The 24444-nt window shown below is 41.4% G+C and overlaps 1 protein-coding gene across 1 annotated transcript in view; it reads right to left on the bottom strand.

Annotated features, from left to right (window-relative positions):
- Positions 1–24444, bottom strand: part of LOC124596818 (piwi-like protein Siwi) — a 267140-nt gene that overhangs the window by 223829 nt on the left and 18867 nt on the right. Inside the window, exons 4-5 of the mRNA XM_047135901.1 lie at positions 18254–18457; positions 17413–17565 (exon numbers count right to left, since the gene is read on the bottom strand). Of these exons, the coding sequence (XP_046991857.1) occupies positions 17413–17565; positions 18254–18457 (357 nt within the window). The remainder of the gene's footprint in view (positions 1–17412; positions 17566–18253; positions 18458–24444) is intronic.

Raw genomic sequence — 24444 nt, 5'->3', positions numbered from 1 at the left:
ACACCTGCCACCTTCAGAATTTGAAAGAGAGAATCCTGTCAACATTGTCAAAAGCTTTCTCTAAGTCTACAAATGTGAGACAAGTCATAGGGTCAGTACTGCCTCACGTGTTCCAACATTTCTGCGGAATCCAAATTGATCTTCCCCGAGGTCGGCTTCTACCAGTTTTTCCATTCATCTGTAAAGAATTCGTGTTAGTATTTTGCAGCCGTGGCTTTTTAAACTGATAGTTCGGTAATTTTCACATCTGACAACACCTGCTTTCTTTGGGATTGGAATTATTATATTCTTCTTGAAGTCTGAGGGTATTTCACCTGTCTCATACATCTTGCTCACCAGATGGTAGAGTTTTGTAAGGACTGACTCCCCCAAGGCCGTCAGTAGTTATAATGGAATGTTATCTACTTCTGGGGTCTTGTTCCGACTCACTTCTTTCAGTGTTCTGTCAAACTCTTCACGCAGTATCATATCTCCTATTTCATCTTCATCTACATTCTCTTCCATTTCTATAACATTGTCCTCAAGAACATTGCCCTCTATATACTCCTTCCACCTTTCTGCTTTCCCTTCTTTGCTTAGAACTGGGTTTCCATGTGAGCTCTTGATATTCATGCAAGTGGTTCTCTTTTCTCCAAGGGTCTCTTTAATTTTCCTGTAGGCAGTATCTATCTTACCCCTAGTGATATGTGCCTCTACATCCTTACATTTGTCTTCTAGCCATCCCTGCTTAGCGATTTTGCACTTCCTGTCGATCTCATTTTTGAGACGTTTGTATTCCGTTTTGCCCACTTCATTTACTGCATTTTTATATTTTCTCCTTTCATCAATTAAATTCAATATCTCTTCTGTTACCCAAGGATTTCTATTAGTCCTTGTCTTTTTACCTACTTGATCCTCTGCTACCTTCATTATTTCATCTCTTAAAGCTACCTATTCTTCTTCTACTGTATTTCTTTCCCCCATTCTAGTTAATCATTCCCTAATGCTCTCCCTGAAGTTCTCTACAAACTCTGGTTCTTTCAGCTTATCCAGGTCCCATCTCAAATTCCTACCTTTTTGCAGTTTATTCAGTTTTAACACACATGACTGCACCTTTTTATCCACAGTCAGACATCGAGGCCGAAAGATTTGTTTGAACTTTAAAGTCTCAGATGAATAAGCTTAGTTTCATGATGTTCAGAGAGCATGCATTCCTCACCCTTCCTTGGCTCCTACCGTTCCCTTCATGCTACTGGGAAATCTCCAACCAAGTTACTCTGTGCATGGCCTCACCCCACGCTGCTTCATTTGCTGTCACCACATTCCCCACAGTATGTTTCAGGGAACCTTTTCTAGCACTACAGCCTTGGAGATCCAGTCTTCTTTTCTTCCTTCCATGGTCCTTGTCTAGCATGACTTCCCAGTACTGTAGTTATGTGCAGATGGCTGTGCACAGTACATCATTTGCTGAGCCAACAGTGACTTCCGCTGTCATGTTCATCAGCTCTGTCCCCACTTCTGTCAATATTCTGCTGTCGGCTCTTTTCCCGGAGAATCACCGCAGTCCGGATCATGCAGAGCCGTAGTGCGCCCTCCACCTCTGCAGTCCATCCAGGTGGCCTGACCTTCCATCCCAGACCTAGTCAACAGTACGGACAATGCCGTTCCAGTAGTGGTGCACCACGCACCATCCCTTCTGGTGGACAAGTCGCACCCACCGGCGGGGATCCTGTGTCTGCCATCTATGGAGCCGACGGATGTCTCCAAAGGTACCACCGCCGATGTTGTCATTCCTTCTGGTAGGGACCCTGAACATCGTTTTCGTATGGCTTCTTCCTCCCGCCACATCCATGAATGTCCTTTTTCAATGGTGTTGAGAAGATTCGGGGAGGAGTGGTGTTATGCCCTGCATTCATACAGCCCAGTCACCCGCATGTAAGATGCAGCCACCACCTTCTCGAGCACTGTGGGCCAATGCTGCAGTGGCAGCAGCGCGGCATACTTCAAAGTGCTCACAGTGGGGGCACCACAAGAAATGCGGCAGTCATACCTCTGGAGTCAACAGAGTTGATCAGGATGCAGCCCCACATAATTAAGTCGCAGCCTGGAAGGGTAGTCATCTAGTAGACCTCTGGAGTACAGAGCACGTCTCCTCTCAGCCACGGCACTGTTACTGTGATAGTACTTACAGGAGATGCACTTTGGCTGTGGGCCTGGACACGAGTGATTATGCTAATTATGTTATACCTTGTTTTCAGAATAAATCTGCTAAATTGTAAGTATTTCTGGCTTTCCATTTGGTAGTTTGCACCTGGGACACAACACAGTGTGCCCGGCATCAGACTCTGCACGGCCACAGTCGAGAGACGACCCTCAAGGGAACGCAGCTCAAGTAGGTGGTGGAGAAGATGTGGTAGCACTTCACTTGTTAACTGGGCACAGAAATTGGACACAGATATGAAATCCTGCTCCCAGCATGAATATCGGTAGGGCGTGGCAATTGATGATGTGAATCATGTTGTGTTGCGCAGGTCAAGCTGTCGAGAGCATGGCTGGGAGACTTTGCCTTGTAGAAACGGAAATGGAGGCTGGAGAGTGATGGCTCAGCTCACATTGTCTAAGGTCTATCTCAGTGACCAGTGAGGGTGCTGGGGAGATGTGCTGATGCCCTGGCCAGTAGAAGCTTTGTCAGTCGCTGGTTTTTGGTCAGCACAGCACATCATCTGCTGCTACAAGTAGATGCGAACAGAAGGGATTGCCTCAGAGTCACAGAAGCCAAACCATAGTTGAAACACATAAGCCAAACCATAGTTACAAGAAAAATTTTGTTGACGAAGTTTAAAGATACCCACCTTCTTCATTTGTAAATTTTCATTAATGTCTGATTGGCCATTTTATCACTATCATGTCAAATGTAAGACACTGTGACTGAGCTTATCACTGTAGTTACTGCAGTGTATAAAGTGGGGGTGTGAAGCTTGAACTTTTGACGGTTACACCATATGTTATTACTATAGAATACTCTCCATGTCAGTCACTAAGAGTTTGTCTGTAGCTGCAATCCAGACAGGACTGTGGTGGAGCACATTTTTCACACCAACATGCTGCCACAGCTGTAATGCAACGTTACTGTCTGCTCACCAGCAAAGAATGGCAAGTTACAATTTAACACTCAATATACAATATACAAACAGCTCTCAATAGATGAACACTGAAATGTACTGTTCATTTCAACAGTAAATGAAAAGTCTGTTAGCCCAAATTAATTTTGCAGAAAAGAATAATGAATGGAACAAAACCTACCTTAATGGCTTTCACTGCTGCTATTTCAGTCATCTATTTGCACCAGCAACAGTTCTATTTCTATGTCAAGACCATGGGTTCTTATTTATATCTGTTTTCAAATTGCTGCATGTGACTCGCTAAATTCTTCCACATGCCTTGGGGAACACTTTCAATAACAGAGTGAGGCAGCTGTAAATTATTCTTTGCAAGAGAACTTTGCACACTAACATGTTACTGGAGGCCAAGGAGATTGTCTCGGCTACAGCATAGCGGTACAGCACAATCGTTGGTCAGGTCTAGGTAATGAATTATAAATCCAGGATTCTGATGAATCTTTCATAACCTCACATTTGTCAATCTCAATGGGAGATGCAATGATTTGTGCATGTACGCCTAAGCTGATAAAATGCTAACGAGTGCAGCAGGGGGGAAAAAAATTGCCCGTTACCATATTGTGTCACAGGGGTTGTAGCAGCTAATATGGCTAGTAATTAACCTGATATCAGTACTGTGGGCATCACCAAGCCCAGTGGCCCCTCAAAGAACATCCTGAAAGGGCGTGAGAAGATAGTTAAACCTGGCAGTAACTGCATATTAACTGGAGTTGCAAATGATATTTATAAAAACTAGTGCAAAATTGCTGAGTCTGTTGTTATGGAAACTACAAAAATCATCACAAGTGAATTTCATCATTGTTAGTGTATCTCATACACATGACCTTATGTGTCAACTGTACAATAAAGACCTGAACAAATATCTCCAAAATACCTGCTGGGAGTCTGAAAATGCACCTTTTGATTAGGCAAGCAGTACTGTTAAGAGGCCACTGCACGAGGCATGGCATCTGCCAGAATAGAAAGTGGAAATATGATATGACAGCTCAAATCCTAAGAATATAAAAATCAGGTAACGTTGCAACTGAGGTCTGGTTACTCATAGTTGAGGCCAAGCACCTACAGTAAGGGTAAGGTCACCTGCAGCTCAGACTGGGACACCTACAGCAGAAGACTTTACACTGGCAGTGGGGGACACCTCACTGGCAACAGGGAACAGCTCACCAGCAGCAGGGGACACCTCACCAGCGGTGGTCAACAGATCATTGGTGGTGGGAAACCCTTCCTTCACTGATAGCAGAGGACCTTGATCTGGCAGTTGCGAGATGAGACAGCAGCAGTAGCAGGAGATTGTCTGCTGGTAGCTGTTGATTCAGCCTCACCAGTAGCTGCTGTGGAGAGCACTACACTGCAGCCAAAAGGAAGATCTGCAAGGTGGTACCCTTCTGTAAAAGAGCACCAGCTATGACACAGCAACGTGTGAGTATATCTGTTGCCAGTCTATCCAAGTGTTTTTCATATTTTAAGAGACAATATCCAGACACTGAGAAATAAATCTTTTGAGTTTCTGTTAAGGATGCCAGTATTGACGGCTGTACCTGCCCTTCACCTAATGGGACTGGCAACCCCTCAGACGATGAAGCATCACAGGTTTGCATACGCACAAGGTGTAGTCTCCCTGGACTGCCTCGATCACAAGGATGACAGCCAGTAGGACAAAGGCCACCAGAAATCCTCTGTGCCAGGGACCTATTTTCTCTACCGTGCCACATGTGTGGAACTGGATTGACACTAATTCCTCTGCACCCCGGCTATACAGGGTGGCACAAGCCAACACTTCGGCAGTCCACTCAACCGGAGTTCTGGACCAGTTCATGCACTGGGTCTAAGCAATCCATTCGGAAGCCCACAAAGCGGGACCTATGACTTTCCAACGATATCCTGAGATGTACCTGGGGGCCAACTATGCCAACCACTCAACCTCAGTCAATAGGGGGCATTGTCTTCACATCCCGCTACATTTATTCACTGGGTGCTCCAGGTGCATGCCTGTCAGTGACTGAGAAGTTGTATTATTTTTTACCGAGAGGATTTTCCTTTGTTATTGAATTTCTCTACTGTGGTTGTAATAAACCCATTTCTTTTTTACCTTCACCTGATTATTTCTTATGAAGCTTCTACCCACGGGAGATGCTGCAGTGGTAATGAGATATCTGAATCCAGGTGGCCATGTGTGTGTTTCTTTTTCTCTTCCTAAATCTCCCATGTCGCCTGACATTCTGCTCCCTTTTCTTGTTTCTCTACAGTCAAACAGCTAGTATCCAAACAACATATGTTGCTCTTTCTGCAGAACATACAGCAGGTCATGTAAGGTTTTGTTGCCACAGTAGTGAGCTCCATAACAGTGTCTGCTGATGGCTCCCAGCGCCCTTCTTGACCAGACTTCATGGCTGAAGGTTTTTGCAGTGCAGCTCTGCCCCTTCCCCCTCTTGACAAGAAAATCAAACACTAGGTAAAATATGTGGTGCACCTCAAGCAGTGTCTTCAGGCTTATGGTATCTCAGATGACACCCATCATAGGGCGTTTCTCCTACCTATGTTGGACCAGAAATTTACTGCCTTCTTCAGCAACTGAAACCTGAATTAGAACCAAATGCCCTTATCATACAAGGAAGCAAAATTTTGCTTGCAAGAATATTTTGACATGTTGCTGCGGTGTGGCAAAATTTTTCGGCTGCCATAAGCAACAGACTCAAACATGGATCATGGTGCTCCAAGGTTTTTCTCTGGAATGCCAATTTCAGTGTTCCAAAGAAGCTGCCATAAACAACAAGGCCAGTCCTACTGGGAATGGATCACAATACTCCACGGTCTTTCTTGGGAATGCCAATTTTGGTGTTACAATGAAACAAGTAAACAGTCTTACACTATGTCACTTATTCCGGACATTATCCTGGTACACACACCTGGTAAGGGGCTACATCTCCATCTAAATCTGCATAGATATTCTGCAAGCCACTGTATGGAGCATGGCAGAGGCCACCCTGTACCACTACTAGTCATTTCCCTTCCTGTTCCACTCACAAATAGAGTGAGGGAAATCGACTGTCTATATGCCTCTGCACGAGCCCTAATTTCTCATACCTCATCTATGTGGTACTTATGCAAATGTATGATGGAGGTAACACAATCATTCTGCAGTCAGCTTCAAATACCAGTTCTCTAAATTTTCTCAACAGTGTTTCTCGTAAAGAATGTCGTCTTCCGTCTGGTGATTCCCATTTCAGTTCCCATAGCATCTCCATAACATGTGTTGTTTGAACCCACTGGCAACAAATCTAGTGGACTGTTCTGGTGTAACCACAAATGCCAGAACGAAGAGGTGGCATGCAAGAGCATAGAAGGCTGTGAAGGAAGGGCGACCAATGGTGGGTGGAATCTGACCACCCCACACCAGGTGGGCCCCCTGCAGTAACTGAATATATACACAACGTGCTTAGTGCTTCACTATCAGACTCTACTGTTTTCATGTCACCTCTTGCTAGCGACATTTTCTGTAGTCGAGTTAATTATTGTCAATTTGCTTTCTGAGAAAAAAACTAATAATGTTATTCGACTGAATTATTGTCTAGCACTCCGAGAGCGCTGCATTCCACAGGCACCCTATTAGCAGTGTGTGGGCAACACACCACACAGACCACCTCCGAATTGCTTCGATGTCTTCCTTCAGTCTAACTCGATGTCTTCCTTCAGTCTAACTTGGTATGGAACCCTAACACTCAAGCCGTACTCAAGTACATGTTGCACCAGTGTCCTACATGCTGTCTCCAGTGAACCACTCTTTCGTAAAGTTCTCCCAATAAACTGAAGTTGATCATTCGCCTTCCCTAGCACAGTCCTCACAGGCTCATTCCATTTCATATTGCTTTGCCATATTATGCCCAGATATTTAAATGATTTGACTGTGTCAAGCAGAACACCAGCAATACTCTATCTGAACGACATAGGTTTGTTCTTCCTACTAATCCCCAATCTGAACGACATAGGTTTGTTCTTCCTACTAATCCCCAATACCTTTCTTTTTTCCACCTTTAGAGATAGCTGCCTTTCATCACACCAACTTGAAAGTTTATCTAAATCGTCTTCTATCTTCCTACAGTCACTCAGCTGCAACACCTTACGATACACCTCAGCATCAACACCAAAGAACCGTGGTTTGCTGTCCACTCTGTCCCCCATATCATTTATGCATATAGAGAACAACAGATGTCCTATCACACTTGCCTGAAGCACTGCTGATGAGACTTTTGTCTCTGATGAAAACTCGCCACTGAGAACAGCATACTGGGTTCTATTAGTTTAGAAGTCTTCGAGCCACTCAATATCTGTGAACTTATTTCATATGCTCATACCTTTGTTAATAGCCTGGCATGGGGAACCATGTCAAATGCCTTCCAGATATCTAGAAATGTGAAATCTGTCTGTTGATCCTTCATCCATAGTTCCCAGTATGTCACGTGAGAAAAAGGCAACCTGAGTTTTGCACGAGTGAGGCCTCCTAAAATCATGCTGATTCATGGACATATGCTTCTCAGTCTCACGAAAGATTATTATACTTGAACTGGGAATATGTTCTAGGATTCTGCACCAAATCAAAGTTATGGATATTGGCCTTAATTTTGAAGGTCCATTCTTTTACCCTTTTTGCATACTGTAGTCATCTGCACTTTTTTCCAGTCACTTGGGACTTGGTGCTGTGGGAGAGATTCACGTTAAATGCAGGCTAGGTATGGGGTCGATGCCATAGAGTCCTCTTTGTAAAACTGATTTGGGATTCCATCCAGACATGGTGATTTATTTGCTTTCAAATCTTTCAGTTGTTTCTCTGCGCCAGGGATGCTTATTACAATGTTGTCCATACAGGAGTTCAATGGTCAAATGATGGCATGTTTGTACGATTCTTCTATGTAAATGATTTCTTGAAAGTGAAATTTAAAACTTCAACTTTTGTTTTGCTATCTTCAACTGCCACTTCAGACTGGTCAACAAGTGGGAACCTTAGACCCGCTTAGTGACCTTACATAGGACCAGAATTTTCTCTGGTTTTCCACCAGATCTTTTGTTAAGGTGTGACAGTGGTAGTAGTCGTGTGCTTCGCACATAGATATTTTCACAGAGGCACAAATCTCTACTAGCCTTTACTTGCCGTTATTTGTGCATTCTCTTTTGGACCAAGAGTGCAACAGCCTCTGCTTCATAAGCATCTTTCGAATTTCATCTTTAAACCATGGTGGACCTTTTCCATCACTTATCCATTTACTATGCTTGTCTTCAGGGTGGGGAGCATTTGGGCAGTCCATCTGTGCAGCTTCCATACAAGTTTAGCTGTCTTATGCGGGCCACTTTACCCGCCACCTGCTACCCTGGTGGCCCCTGCTGCCTACGGACTTTCCACCTATTGGTAAACAGGCATTCCTTGCCTGCCGCCCCCAACAGTTGCCCTCCTGCATTAACTGTTTCATCACACATACTCAGCACCAGTGCCAGCTTTGCCATACAAAATGTCCCTTCTGTGGCAAGGTGGGTCACAAAGCAGAGGTCTGCTGTGCCTCTACCGAGATGCACATGTACTTAGCTCAAGTGGACACTTTCCTGACGGAGGGATCGGACATGGTGGCCCCAGAGGTGCTTCACGTCCATCCCATTCTTCCTGTCCAGGGTTGACTACTAGCCCTTCTGATGTTAACAATGCTTCCCCTATTGACTTCCAGGTGGGCACTGGTTCTACCGTCTTGATCATTGTGTGCAACACCTACTGGCGGTTGTGCTCTCCTCCACTGCAACCATTCTCCCAGCACCTCCATAGTTACAGCACTGACATAGTGGTGGGTAAAGGACAGTTCACATCCATCTTCCAATGTGGGACTATGACCTGTAATGTGATCCTCCTTGTCGGTGATAACTCAGGGGCAATGGATATATTAGGATTTTACATCTTCACCATTTTGGACTGAAAGTGCATGATTTGACCAGTAGCGTCCAGATAGGCACTGTCAATCCTTAGTTCCGCACTCTTCACGAGAAGTATCATTCACTATTTGAGCCTGCTACTTCAGATGTAGTGCAATTTGAAGTATATATCACCCTCCTCCCAATGGCTATGACCCACTTTTTCAAAGCTCATAACATCCCATTTGCTCTGAGGGATAAGTTACAGGGGGAGCTGCATTCATTCGCAAGACGCCGCCGTCTTGACAGCTGTGTGCAGTAGTCAGTGGGCGACACCTATAATGCTGGTTGACAAACCTGAGAGCTCTGTCTGCATATGTGGCAATTTCAAGTACAAAACTAACACACAATCCTTTGTGGATGCTTACCTTATCCCAAAGATGGACGAGATTCTTCGTCAACTGAGTGGCGGCAAGATATTCACAAAAATTGATCTATCTGAAGGATGCACATAGGCTTCACATGATTTGCTGGTAATCAACACACCTTTCAGTCTCTTCTGCTACAACCACCTCCATTTTGGGATTCCGAACACCCCAGTGATATTTCAGTAATATTTGGAACACCTTACATGGGATGTGCTAGGCACAGCCAACAACCTAGATGACATCATCATTGCAGGATGGTCTGCAGAATACCTGGCTCTTTTCTCTATCCTCCATGGCGCAAATTTTCATTGTAACGTGGAGAGGTCCCAATTTTTTGTTCCTTTGGTGGAATATCTGGGACATATTCTCAGGGCCTCAGGTATCTGGCTGATGCCACAATATGTTGACTATGCAGGTCAGTAGGGTAAAGTAATGACCATAGACACAGTCATGGAAATTTTTAAAGCAAAGACAATGTCCAGAGTTCATTTTTCTGTTTGTTCACAGTTGCATTGAGTTGACGTCAGTGTCTTCGAGATGAGGTGACTATTCGTTCCATCCCATCATCCATATGCCAGAGGATAGCTCCCGCACCATAATCACAGGTGTCCACTGTGATGACCACAATAAGTGGCAGAGCTTAAGCCATCAGACAGCTGGGCTGAAGCAATGGCTGCTTAAGGTCTGGAAAGTGCAGTCATAAGTCACGTCCCAATTCCATGCCGTATTCTTCTCTAAGAGACAGTGCAGCGCAGCGGCAATAGTTGCAGCACGAGGAACAAACTTAAGATAGTAATTGAAATGCCCCAATACAGATTGAAGTTGCTTGACATTTGTCAGTGGTGATTATGGAGCAGGAGCTACCCCGTAGCATATGGATGATGGGGTGGAACAACCAGTCACCTTCATCTCAAAGACACTGACTTCGGCCCAATGCAACTATGAACAAACAGAAAAATGAGCTGTAGATGTCGTCTTTGCTTTAGAAGCATTCCATGACTATGTCTATGGTCGTTACTTTATTGACCTGCACAGTCTGAACATACTGTGACATCAGCCAGAATCCTGAGGCACTGAGAATATGTCCCAGATATTCCACCAAAGGAACAAAAAATTGGGACCATTCAACGTTACAATGAAAATTTGTACCATGGAGGATAGAGAAAAGAGCATCTAGGTTATCAGCCAGGTATTCTGCAGACCATCCTGCAATGATGATGTCATCTAGGTTGCTGGCTGTACCCAGCACTTCCCATGTAAGGTGTTCCAAATATCACTGAAATATCGCTGGAGTGTTCGCAATCCCAAAATGGAGGGATGACCATCGGACTACTGGCAGATAGTCAACCCAGATGTTTAAGGTTATTGGCACTGCTGGCATCAATTCTCTGCCCTCAGTGGCACTTTTCAATTCAGGGGGAAAATAGCCAGCCTCAAGTAGTCATCCCATCATCTCTTCAACACCAAGTTGTTCACCTGCTTCACTCAGGTCACTGGGACGTCGTACTGACAAAATGCCTGTCATGGTAACATTTATACTGGAAAGATTTACACAGTGACACTGCTATCTTGGCGACTACCTGTACATCTTACCAAAGCAAACGAGCAGCCTCACCAAGATGCTATTTTCTGTGGCCGGACGCTTTGGCATCATGGTTGTGACTCCACTTGGATTTTGCAGCCCCTTTTCTCAGCCATTGATGGTTCATTGTGGCCAATGCAGGATCTGGTTCTCCATACATTTCCTGGATGTCTTCTACATCACCTCCACATGTAGTTCAAGCCTTGCCCTGCATCTTTGCAATTGAAGGTCTACCAGAAACCATACTCAAGAGACAATGGGCCTCAGTTTACATCTGCCAAATTCTCATCTTTCTGGATATCCAATAGAATTGCTCTCCTCTGCACAGCACCTTCCCACCTGGCATTCTACGGTCTGCTGTAGGAATTTGTTTGAACATTTAAGAATCAGCTATTGAAGTTTCAAGATAACCACTCTATAGGCAATGCACTCTCCACCTTTTTGGCCTCCTATCGATTGACATCACAATCCAACTGGGCTACTCCTTGGACGGCCACAGCGATCACTTCTCTCCTTCTTCCATCCATGGCAGCTGAAGGAATGATCATCATGAGGTCATCTGCACCTCTTTTCCATGTGTGATGATGTCTGGGCCTGACATTCTCTCGACAAACCGTTGTTGGACTCTGGCAATAGTGATGCAGTTACTGGAAGAGGTGACTGTCCCTGATGGTTTGCCTGTTACAATCATCTGAACCAAGTCTGTCCCAGGAAACTGTCATGGGAAACCAATACAGACTCAGGGGCTTTACTTGTTCCAAGTTAATCTGCTACACAGTGGGACACCATTGCCCAGGCACCACCTCAGGTGCCCTCTTTGGCTTCCCTGTGGAGGGTGAGCTTCCAGCGCCCACCCCTGGGCAACACCAATGGACCTTGACCAGAGTGCTCAGGATCTACACTCTGCAGGGAAAGCTGTTGATGCCAGGGAAATTCACCCTGGTGGCAAAATAACTACCATCTCTCTCGTTGTCTTGTGGGGAGGGATGCCATGTACTTACAGTTCACCCAAAGAGATCGGCAACCCCTCAGACACTGAAGCATCATGGGTTTGCATATGTACAAGGTGTTGCCTCCCGTACTGTGTAGATCACACTAAGGATGACAGACACCAGGACAAGCGCCATCATGTAAGGGGCCTATTTCCTTCACCATGCGCGTGTGCAGAACTGGATCGGCATGGATTCCTCAGCACCCTTGCTATATATGGCGGTGAAAGTCAACAAGTCTGCAGTTCATTCCACCGGAGCTCTGGGACAATTCATGCACTGGCTCTTAGTGGCTAATCAGAGTCTGGTTGGAAGCCACTGCAGCAAGACCCACAAATAAATTGCCAGTGATATCCCGATATGTACTTGTTGGCTAACTATGCCGAATGCTCAACCTCTGTTGTTATGGACTATCAGTGTCATAGTCTTCACGTCCCACTATGTTTATTCACAGTGTGTTCCAGTCATATCCCTGTCAGTGTCTGAGAAGTTGTATAACTTACTGAGAAGACTTTTCTTTTGTTATTTGATCTCTTTACTGTGGTTGTAATAAACACTTCTTCTTGTTTACCTGTGTCTTATTATTTCTTATCAAGCATCTTCTCATGGGAGATATAGCAGTGTGTGTGTGTGTATCATGGAGTACTGGGTTTGTAAATATTAACTATTACATGTTAGCTAGTCAGTTTCATAGAAAGGATGCCAAAAGTGGTGGAGTTCATATTTTCCTTAAATCTAATGCAGAATATAAAAGGAGCATTCTGAAGCTGATACTGTTCGACTGTATGGGGAGCTGGGTAACGTAATTATTATAACAGTTTATAGGGAAGCATAGACACATTCACTAATAAATTGGAGTCTCTGTTGGACATTTTGTTTACAGAAAAAGCCACTATAATTGTCTGTGAGGACTTCAATACAGACCTTATGCATGAATCTGCATCTAAGAAGCTGCTTCTTAATATATTGCACAGCTTCAACACGTTTCCTCTTATAAATATCCCCACAAAAATAACAAATAGAATGGGGAGGCTTATAGACAACGTCCCTTCAAATTTTGACACTAGAGAAATAGAAATTGTTAATACTAACTTAGGGCTATCTGTTCATAATATCCTCATCTTTACAATTCCAGCCCTAACTGCAAAAGAAAGGAATGTACTTCTTTCTTACAAAAAAAAAACTCTTCTATGCAAAATGATGTTAGTTTTGTTGGTGGTCTAAGTAATGACTCATGGTAATAAGTGAAAATTCCTGGAAGATTAAAACTGTGTGCCAGATCGAGACTCAAATTTGGGACATTTTCCGTTCACGCGCAAGTGCTCTTCCAGAACTGCTAGTCTTGCAAGGTTTGCAGGAGAGCTTCTGTGATGTTGTGAAGGTAGGAGATGACGTATTGGTAGAAGTGGAGCTGCGAGGACAGGGTGTGAGTTGTGCTTGGGTAGCTCAGATGGTAGAGCACTTGCCTCTGAAAGGCAAATGTTCCAAGTTCAAGTCTCGGTCCGGCACACATTGTTAATCTGCCAGGAAATTTCATATCAGCACACACTCTGCTGCAGAGTGAAAATTTCACTATGGTAAGAAATGCTTTTACAGTCAAAAAGTAATAACAATGCTTATGATGCATTCTCTTCAATATTCATATCCAATTTTTAAATGTGGTTTCCTAAGAAACTGTCTAGAGTCCATTACGTTGGATCACTAAATCTAGTGCCTGGGCTGTATCAGGCATTAACATTTCCTGTACAACTTTAAAAATGTTCATTTCCCAAATGAAAATATCCACAGATCCCCAGTTTGTAGAATACATACACACTTATAGGAAAATATATCAACAGGTAAGTCCAAAGGCAAAACTTCTTAGAAATGATAACGTAATAATAAAATCAGGCAACAAGCCAAAATCTCTGTGGGATATTGTAAAAATTCAAATGGGAAGACACATGAACAGCAGGAAATTACTCTTGAAAATGTTGATGATATCAATATTGGCAAAAAAGACCTGCCAATTTACACAAATGATTACTTTATAAATGCTTCTAAACAGTCAGCTCGAATTTCACAAATCAGGATAAACTAAGGTTTTGCGCACCAGCATACAGCATGCGGTTTGTTCCAACCAATGAGCATGAAGTAGTAGAGGTGATTAAAAGCCTAAAGTGCAAAATGTCAACTGGTGTAGATGATGTACTTCTGTCACTTATAATTCGTACTGCTTCACAAACTGCAAAGCCCTCAGCTCACATAGTTAATTTATCATTCACTGAGGGTGTGTTCCCTGAAAGATTAAAAATATTGAAAACGATACCATCAATTAACTGTGGAAATAGGCACAAAACTGAAAATTTGCAACCAATTTCACATCTCTCAGCATTCTCTCAAGTAAATGAGATATTAATGAAACAATGAATCACCAACTACTTAGACGACCACAGCCTACTAAGTAATAATCAGCATGGCTTTCAAACAGGTAAATGATTACATCAACAAAATAGTAATTTGAATGACAACATTAGTACTGTAGGAGTTAATTTAAAGCTTTCTAAAGCTTTTGATAAGGGTTAGTCATGAAATCATTTTAGGTAAGTTGGATGCAATGGGGATAAAAGACATAGAAAACAGTTGGGTTCAATCATATTTGCAAAAGAGATTACAGGTTGTGGAGCTTACATCACCTCATGCTAATCCTAAAACCAGGTTAGCATCTGATGCAAGGAAAGTCGAAATAGGTGTACACAGAGCAGTGTGGTAGGCCCCTTGTGTTCCTTATTTACATAAATGATATACACATCTCAGATACTGCTGCCAAGATCATGTTGTTTGCAGAGGATATGAGTATAATACTGAGTGATGGTGAGGACTTATTTTTCATTACAACTTATAAAGTTAAGTCCTTGCATTCATGGTTCAGTGTCAACAGGCTGACCATGAATGGGAAGAGAACAAACAAATGAACTATATACAGTTTGGAAAAATGAGTGAAAACCAAGATTTCCATCTGAGACTGGGTAGAAATGAGTTAGAAAGGATACAATGTAGAACATGTAGAATGTACGTTGATCAAGACTTAAACTGTAAAGACCATGTAACTAACCCCCACCAGAAACTCAGTTCTGCATGTAGTGTTCTGAGAATTATTTCTGAAGTTTGCTCCTGAGATGGTGCTTGCCCCTTTTAACTATTGGAATAGTTTTCTGAGGTCAAATTAATAGCTGGATAAATGAAAAGAAAAGGACTATTTGAATCTTGTCACACAGCTTGACGAGGGCCAGGGAAGCGAAGTGTTGGAGTTTCATTAGAGCTATGGTTGGGCTTGGGTGGGAGATGTGCTAGAACTGGGCGATTAAGTAAACAATAAGTTTAGCCAATAAGCTTAGGAAGGAGGTCGTGAGGTGGTGGTTGGTGGCAGTATTGTGGATGACAGCTGGGGGATAGGGGAGATGCATTTTACCTCTGCTGTATTTGACTAACAGGCTGCGCAGTTTTTTTTCTGTGGTTGGAGGATTTTTTTTAAGTTTAGCCTGGCTTAAATGGGAATTGTGCTGGGAGGGGTAGCACATCCAGGGTTTGAATGGTAGAATACTTTTCAGACAGATAGCCACTGTTGGAAATTGGTACAGGCAATGGTACTGGTCAAGGATAAATTGGGTAAGGACTAAAGATTTTTTGGTCTGGAATTTTTTGGGTCAGTCGCTGTAAGTGATCGGAGACTTTCAATGTAAGATCTCTGGGAGCAATACCAAAGATTAATGAAGATTAGAAGAATAGTACATGGGATTCTTGTTTGCCCACATATTGAAGTACAGAGTCAGGAGCAAGGTTTAGGATTACTTTATTGGGATAAATAGGTGACTGAAAGAATATTCAGAAAGTAACAGAAAAGAGATACTCAACTATATTGCATGGATTGCTAAAAGGCATAGAAGACTGTGAGGAATGGGAGGAAACAGATAAACAAAAAAGCAATAACCAAATAAGATAAACTATTGTTCTCAAGGAAAAATAAGTGCCAAAAATGGTCAAAAAAAGAAATGGACTGCTAAAAAAATGAAGTCACAAAATAAAAAAAGCAACCAAACAAAGAAAAATGTCAGCAAAAAGGAGGGGAGCTCTAAACAGGTAATAAATACAGCTCTAAGTACATGAAAAAGTCAATAAACTTGGAAAAATCACTGAATAAATAAAAAAGATTGGCAAATGATGAAATAAGGTGAAAGATTCACTGACTTCTGTAAAAAGCTGCTGAAGACAGTAAAACTGAAACAAGAAATAGTCACTTAATATTCTGTCAATCTCACTGAAAAACGAATAAAGACTGCAAGGAAATGGGAGAATGTCATTAAAAGCAGAATAACAGTAGTCGCGCAAGAGACATTGCCCAATGAATGAGGAAGATGCTATAGCAGAATAGAGAGGAAATCTTCAACAATGAAAGTTGTTTGGAAAACCACACAAAAAGGTAGATCGCAAGATACTGAGAAAGGACAATAATCAATGAAAAAATCTGTCAGATAAGGAACTGGACACAGACAGATTCCATGGAAAATATGAAAAATCTCACTAAATAAACAAATAATAAATCAATCAATAAATTATTACTAAATGCGAAAAAGGCACTAAACATAAAAAAGTATCTGGACATGGAAAAAAGGAGGGATTGTCTTTGAACACAAAAGAAAGATCACAGAAGAAGTAAAATGACCACTAAATGATGAAAAGGATGGTAGGCAACAATTGTAGATAACACACAGATACAACAAAAGAAGCTCCAAAAAGACAGTCAATTATGTCAAAGGAAGGCAAGAATAGTAGAAAATGCCTTGAAAGAACAGAGGAAAATGCCAGAAACACAGTTAATTGTATCAAAGGAAAATTCAATTGAGGAAACTGTCTCCACTGATTTTTTTTTTCCTTTTGACACAATTCTTATTTTATATAAGTTTATATTTACACTTTTTTCTGTCAGTGTTTACAGCACTAAGTTTAAAAGGTATCCTACATATTATCAAACAAGTGAAAAGCCTTTAAATGCGAACATTTTTAGGTCTGATTCCAGACGCCATATTTGTTTACAAATGTGGCAGTATACACGTGAAGTGTTACGACAGAAAAAGGAACCTGTGACCACTGGAGGCAGTGCCACAAGTTCCTCCAAATGTCGTAACACAACATACACACATATGTAATACTAACTAATGTAAATCCACCCGATGATGGAGGTTTAAACCTTCGAAACGCGTCGTGGAAAAAATAAAACGGTGACTGGTAACAGTAAACTTGTTGTTTCATTTAATTAAAGTGAAAAGCCACTAAACTGTCAACTTTTGCACACATAACAATTTACTATTGAATATTTTGATACTTACATTTTTATAATAATCCATATAACCAATTTCTCCAGATGGTCTCTTGAAGGTATTTCTTGGTGAGACAGTAAAATCAACATCATCCACTCTGTATGTTTTGTTTGAGTAGTCTGTTAAAACAATTGATCCTATCACCTTCTTCTTAAACTCCTCCTGTAAAAATATTATATTTTTTCGCTTACCTTAAGATATATCAAAATGAGAAATCACTAGAGAAAAATGTAAAACTACAAGCAAACAGATTGTATCATCTTCAGTGGGCAAAATTCCAGTAATTTTGCCTGTTGAACGTAAGTTCTAGGCAGTAATTGTACATCCTTGCAGTTTTACGACCATCTTAATTTTTCTGTAACAGTTTTAGGTAATGTGAGCACATATGCAGTTTGAAATAGTACAAACAATAAAATATCTAATCTTTTGAGATTGAGGCTCTTCTGTCCATGTTTGCTTAATAAAAAAAATAAAAAAAAAAGAAAAGAAAATGTTTTTGGAGAGGGTGCAGCTTGAGTAAATCACATTTTTTCCCTTTTTTTGCTTTTTCTTCTTTACCTTAAATATGAGTAAAAAAGAAAAACAAACAACTGTTTTTTGCTCATATATCACATGTTCACAATGTTAACTTATTCACAACATTTCACCAAGAACCAACACTCAAGTTAGTTAACATGATATATTGTTCCATTCTCGCAATTATTCCCTAAAAATGTATTGGCATTCACTCTTTAAAAGAATTCATTCTCCATTCATTAATTCATTCTTACAATTCCTTCAGTGGTAAAGAAATCATAATATGCTATGAACAAGAGACCAATCATTTACTAATTACAACAATTATTATTACCTTGAAATTTTGTGGATTGTTTTGTACTACTCTTTTAAGAATGTCGTGTACAGTTTCCATGCGCATGACTTTGTGAGTAATTTCTGTACACATGAGTATTTCATCTTCGTGCTGTCGGATCGACGTTATGTATCCGGGCCAGAGCTCAAGAGAGTAATTCCTAATAGGCACACTTGACTGGGCATCAAAGTAGTGACGGCCAACCTGTAAAGGCAGATATGCAAGAGATAAGTGCATCATTAAAGTAAAATTTGCAAATTAATCACAAGCAAAATTATGTCTCATATATGTAATGCAACCCCCCCCCCATGAACCACGGACCTTGCCATTGGTGGGGAGGCTTGCGTGCCCCAGCGATACAGATAGCCGTACCGTAGGTGCAACCACAATGGAGGGGTATCTGTGAGAGGCCAGACAAACGTGTGGTTCCTGAAGAGGGGCAGCAGCCTTTTCAGTAGTTGCAAGGGCAACAGTCTCGATGATTGACTGATCTGGCCTTGTAACAATAACCAAAACGGCCTTGCTGTGCTGGTACTGCGAACGGCTGAAAGCAAGGGGAAACTACAGTCGTAATTTTTCCCGAGGGCATGCAGCTTTACTGTATGATTAAATGATGATGGCGTCCTCTTGGGTAAAATATTCCGGAGGTAAAATAGTCCCCCATTCGGATCTCCGGGCGGGGACTACTCAAGAGGACGTCGTTATCAGGAGAAAGAAAACTGGCGTTCTACGGATCGGAGCGTGGAATGTCAGATCCCTTAATCGGGCAGGTAGGTTAGAAAATTTAAAAAGGGAAATGGATAGGTTAAAGTTAGATATCGTGGGAATTAGTGAAGTTCGGTGGCAGGAGGAACAAGACTTCTGGCCAGGTGACTACAGGGTTATAAACACAAAATCAAATAGGGGTAATGCAGGAGTAGGTTTAATAATGAATAGGAAAATAGGAATGCGGGTAAGCTACTACAAACAGCATACTCAACGCATTATTGTGGCCAAGATAGATACAAAGCCCACACCTACTACAGTAGTATAAGTTTATATGCCAACTAGCTCTGCAGATGATGAAGAAATTGAAGAAATGTATGATGAAATAAAAGAAATTATTCAGATAGTGAAGGGAGACGAAAATTTAATAGTCATGGGTGACTGGAATTCGAGTGTAGGAAAAGGGAGAGAAGGAAACGTAATAGGTGAATATGGATTGGGGCTAAGAAATGAAAGAGGAAGCCGCCTGGTAGAATTTTGCACAAAGCACAACATAATCATGGCTAACACTTGGGTTAAGAATCATGAAAGAAGGTTGTATACATGGAAGAACCCTGGACATACTAAAAGGTATCAGATAGATTATATAATGGTAAGACAGAGATTTAGGAACCAGGTTTTAAATTTAAGACATTTCCAGTGGCAGATGTGGACTCTGACCACAATCTATTGGTTATGACCTGTAGATTAAAACTGAAGAAATTGCAAAAAAGTGGGAATTTAAGGAGATGGGACCTGGATAAACTGACTAAACCAGTGGTTGTACAGAGTTTCAGGGAGAGCATAAGGGAACAATTGACAGGAATGGGGGAAAGAAATACAGTAGAAAAAGAATGGGTAGCTCTGAGGGATGAAGTAGTGAAGGCAGCAGAGGATCAAGTAGGTAAAAAGACGAGGGCTAGTAAAAATCCTTGGGTAACAGAAGAAATATTGAATTTAATTGATGAAAGGAGAAAATATAAAAATGCAGTAGATGAATCAGGCAAAAAGGAATACAAACATCTCAAAAATGAGATCGACAGGAAGTGCAAAATGGCTAAGCAGGGATGGCTAGAGGACAAATGTAAGGATGTGGACGCTTATCTCACTAGGGGTAAGATAGATACTGCCTACAGGAAAATTAAAGAGAGCTTTGGAGATAAGAGAACGACTTGTATGAATATCAAGAGCTCAGATGGAAACCCAGTTCTAAGCAAAGAAGGAAAGCAGAGAGGTGGAAGGAGTATATAGAGGGTCTATACAAGGGCGAAGTACTTGAGGACAATATTATGGAAATGGAAGAGGATGTAGGTGAAGATGAAATGGGAGATACGATACTGCGTGAAGAGTTTGACAGAGCACTGAAAGACCTGAGTCGAAACAAGGCCCCCGGAGTAGACAACATTCCATTGGAACTACTGACGGCCTTGGGAGAGCCAGTCCTGACAAAACTTTACCATCTGGTGAGCAAGATGTATGAAACAGGTGAAATACCCTCAGACTTCAAGAAGAATATAATAATTCCAATCCCAAAGAAAACAGGTGTTGACAGATGTGAAAATTACCAAACTATCAGTTTAATAAGTCACAGCTGCAAAATACTAACACGAATTCTTTACAGACGAATGGAAAAACTAGTAGAAGCCAACCTCGGGGAAGATCAGTTTGGATTCCGTAGAAACACTGGAACACGTGAGGCAATACCGACCTCACGACTTATCTTAGAAGAAAGATTAAGGAAAGGCAAACCTACGTTTTTAGCATTTGTAGACTTAGAGAAAGCTTTTGACAATGTTGACTGGAATACTCTCTTTCAAATTCTAAAGGTGGCAGGGGTAAAATACAGGGAGCGAAAGGCTATTTACAATTTGTACAGAAACCAGATGGCAGTTATAAGAGTCAAGGGACATGAAAGGGAAGCAGTGGTTGGGAAGGGAGTAAGACAGGGTTGTAGCCTCTCCCCGATGTTGTTCAATCTGTATATTGAGCAAGCAGTAAAGGAAACAAAAGAAAAATTCGGAGTAGGTATTAAAATCCATGGAGAAGAAATAAAAACTTTGAGGTTTGCCGATGATATTGTAATTCTGTCAGAGACAGCAAAGGACTTGGAAGAGCAGTTGAATGGAACGGACAGTGTCTTGAAAGGAGGATATAAGATGAACATCAACAAAAGCAAAACGAGGATAATGGAATGTAGTCGAATTAAGTCGGGTGATGTTGAGGGAATTAGATTAGGAAATGAGACACTTAAAGTAGTAAAGGAGTTTTGCTATTTGGGGAGCAAAATAACTGAGGATGGTCAAAGTAGAGAGGATATAAAATGTAGACTTGCAATGGCAAGGAAAGCGTTTCTGAAGAAGAGAAATTTGTTAACATCGAGTATAGATTTAAGTGTCAGGAAGTCGTTTCTGAAAGTATTTGTATGGAGTGTAGCCATGTATGGAAGTGAAACATGGATGATAAATAGTTTGGACAAGAAGAGAATAGAAGCTTTCGAAATGTGGTGCTACAGAAGAATGCTGAAGATTAGATGGGTAGATCACATAACTAATGAGGAAGTATTGAATAGGATTGGGGAGAAGAGAAGTTTGTGGCACAACTTGACCAGAAGAAGGGATTGGTTGGTAGGACATGTTCTGAGGCATCAAGGATCACCAATTTAGTGTTGGAGGGCAGCGTGGAGGGTAAAAATCGTAGAGGGAGACCAAGAGATGAATACACTAAGCAGATTCAGAAGGATGTAGGTTGCAGTAGGTACTGGGAGATGAAGAAGCTTGCACAGGATAGAGTAGCATGGAGAGCTGCATCAAACCAGTCTCAGGACTGAAGACCACAACAACAACAACATGTAATGCAAATCATGAACCATGATCTTTCCCATTTTTCTGTGGACAATGATTTGAATCAGACACATGGAATTAACATAATGCAACTTGGCTAAGTTGACAGAACTAGAGGCTGCTGAAAGTTGCAAAGGGAGCATTAGACTATGATTGACTAAAACAAGGCTAGGGTACACAGAAAAAAGTGGATTTGTAGCCGTAAGAGATGATATAATGAAGGGAACAGAGAATTAAATAGCCAAAAACATAGGGACAGTAGAAAGCCATGAACATCTGATGAAAGTAGAAAATATGAAAATGCATAAAATGAAGCAAGCGAAGGGAATATGTTCTTGTGGTCTTCAGACCAGAGACTGATTTGATGCAGCTCTCTACACTAGTCTATCCGGTACCAGCCCCTTCTTCTCTAAATAACTCTGCACTCTACATCTGCCTGAATCTGCATATTGTATTCATGCCTAAGGTTTCCTCAATAATTTTTACTATCACCTGGTGCCTTCTTTGAGTTAAGTTATGCCAAGCATTTCGTTTTTCACCAAGTCAATTCAGTACTTCATCATTAGTTATTCAATCTACCATTCTAATCTTCAGTACTTTTCTGTGGTACTGTAACCAGATTTCAAGGCATCTATTCTCTTCTTGTCTGAACAGTTTATCATCTATGTTTCAATTCCATACAACGCTACACATCAAATTTTATATGTTAACAAATTCCCCTTCTTCAGAAATGTTTCTCTTGCTATTTCTAGTCTGTGTTTTATATCCTCTCCACCTCAGGCATTATCAGTTATTTTGTTGCTCAAATAACAAAATTCATCCAATGCTCTTAGTATTCAATTTTGTAATCTATTTCAGCATCATGTGTCTTATTTCGACTACATTTCATTACCTTCATTTCTGTTTTGTCATTTCAAGACACTATTCCTTCCATTCTACTACTCTTCCAACCCCTTTGCCAAATCTGACAAAATTCCATCTACATAGATACTCCGCAAGTCATTGTATGATGCGTGGTGGAGGGTACACTGTACCACTAATAGTCATTTCCTTTCCTGTTCCACTAGCAAATAGTGATGAAAAAACGACTGTCCATATGCTTCCGTATGAGCCATAATTTCTTGTACCTTATCTTTGTGGTCCTTACGCGCAATGTATGTTGGCAGCAACAGAATTATTCAGCAGTCAGTTTCAAATGCAGGTTCTCTAAATTTTCTCTATAGTGTTTCGCTTTCCTTCCAGAGATTCCCATTTGAGTTCCTGAAACATCTCTGTTACACTTAAGAGTTGTTCAAATCTACCGGTCACAAATGCAGCACTCCGCCTTTGAGATTCTTTGATGTCTTTCTTCAATTTGGCCTGGTACGAATCACTAACATTCAAACAGTACTCACGAATAGGTCACACCTGGGGCCCACATGTGGTCTCCTTTATAAGTGAACCACTCTCCTAAAATTCTCCCAGTAGACCAAAGTCAACCATTTGCCTTCCCTACCATAGTTCTCACATGCTCATTCTACCTCTTATTGCTCTGCAACATTATGCCCAGAAATTTAAATCAATTGTCTTTGTCAAGAAGGACAATAGTAATATTGTATCCAAACATCACAGGTTTGATCTTCCTATTCATCCGTATTAACTTACATTTTTCCACATTTAGGGCTAGCTGCCATTCATCACACCAACTAAAAATTTTGTCTAAGTGTATGGAAACTTCCCATAGTGACTCAACTTCAGACACCTTACTGTACACCTTGGCATTATCAGCAAACAACCACAGATTACTGCCCACTCTGTCTGCCAAATCATTTATGTATACAGAGAACAACAGAGGTTCTATCACACGTCTCTGGGGCACTCCTGACGACCCCCTTCTCTCTGATGAACACTCACCATTGAGGGCAACATACTGGGTGCTATTATTTAAGAAGTCATCGAGCCACTCACATATCAGTGAAGTTATTCCATATACTTGTACCTTCATTAACTGCCTCCAATGGGGCACTGTATAAAATGCTTTCCAGAAATCTAGAAATATGGAGTCTGTCTATGGTCATTCATCCATAGCTCTGAGTATGTCATGTAATAAAAGGGCAAGCGGTCTTTCGCATGAGTGATGCTTCCTAAAACAATGCTGATTCATTGGCATAAGCTTCTCAGTCTCAACAAAGTTTATTATATTCGAACTGAGAATACATTCAAGGATTCTGCAGCAAACAGAAGTTAGGGTATTGGTCTGTAATTTTGTGGGTCCCTTCTTTTACCCTTCTTATATACTGGAATCATCTGTGCTTCTTTTCAGTCATTTGGGACTTTGCACTGGGCGAGAGATTCACGATAAATGCAAGCTAGATAAGGTGCCAATGCCGTACAGTACTCTTTGTAAAATTTAAATGGAATGCCATCTGGACCTTTCAAAACTTTCAGCTGATTCTCTACACCAGGTATGCTTATTACAATGTCATCCAAACAGGAGTCTGTCAGATAGTCAAATGATGGTATATTTGTATGATTCTCCTGTGTGAACAATTTCTTGAATATGAAATTTAAAACTTTGGCTTTCGTTTTCTTACCTTCAATTGCCCCACCAGACTGGTCAACAAGGGA

This window comes from Schistocerca americana, chromosome 1, assembly GCF_021461395.2.
Source record: "Schistocerca americana isolate TAMUIC-IGC-003095 chromosome 1, iqSchAmer2.1, whole genome shotgun sequence".
NCBI classification, from domain to species: domain Eukaryota; kingdom Metazoa; phylum Arthropoda; class Insecta; order Orthoptera; family Acrididae; genus Schistocerca; species Schistocerca americana.
The sequence above is the reverse complement of the archived record's forward strand: the minus strand, read 5'-3'. Positions and strand labels throughout refer to the sequence as shown.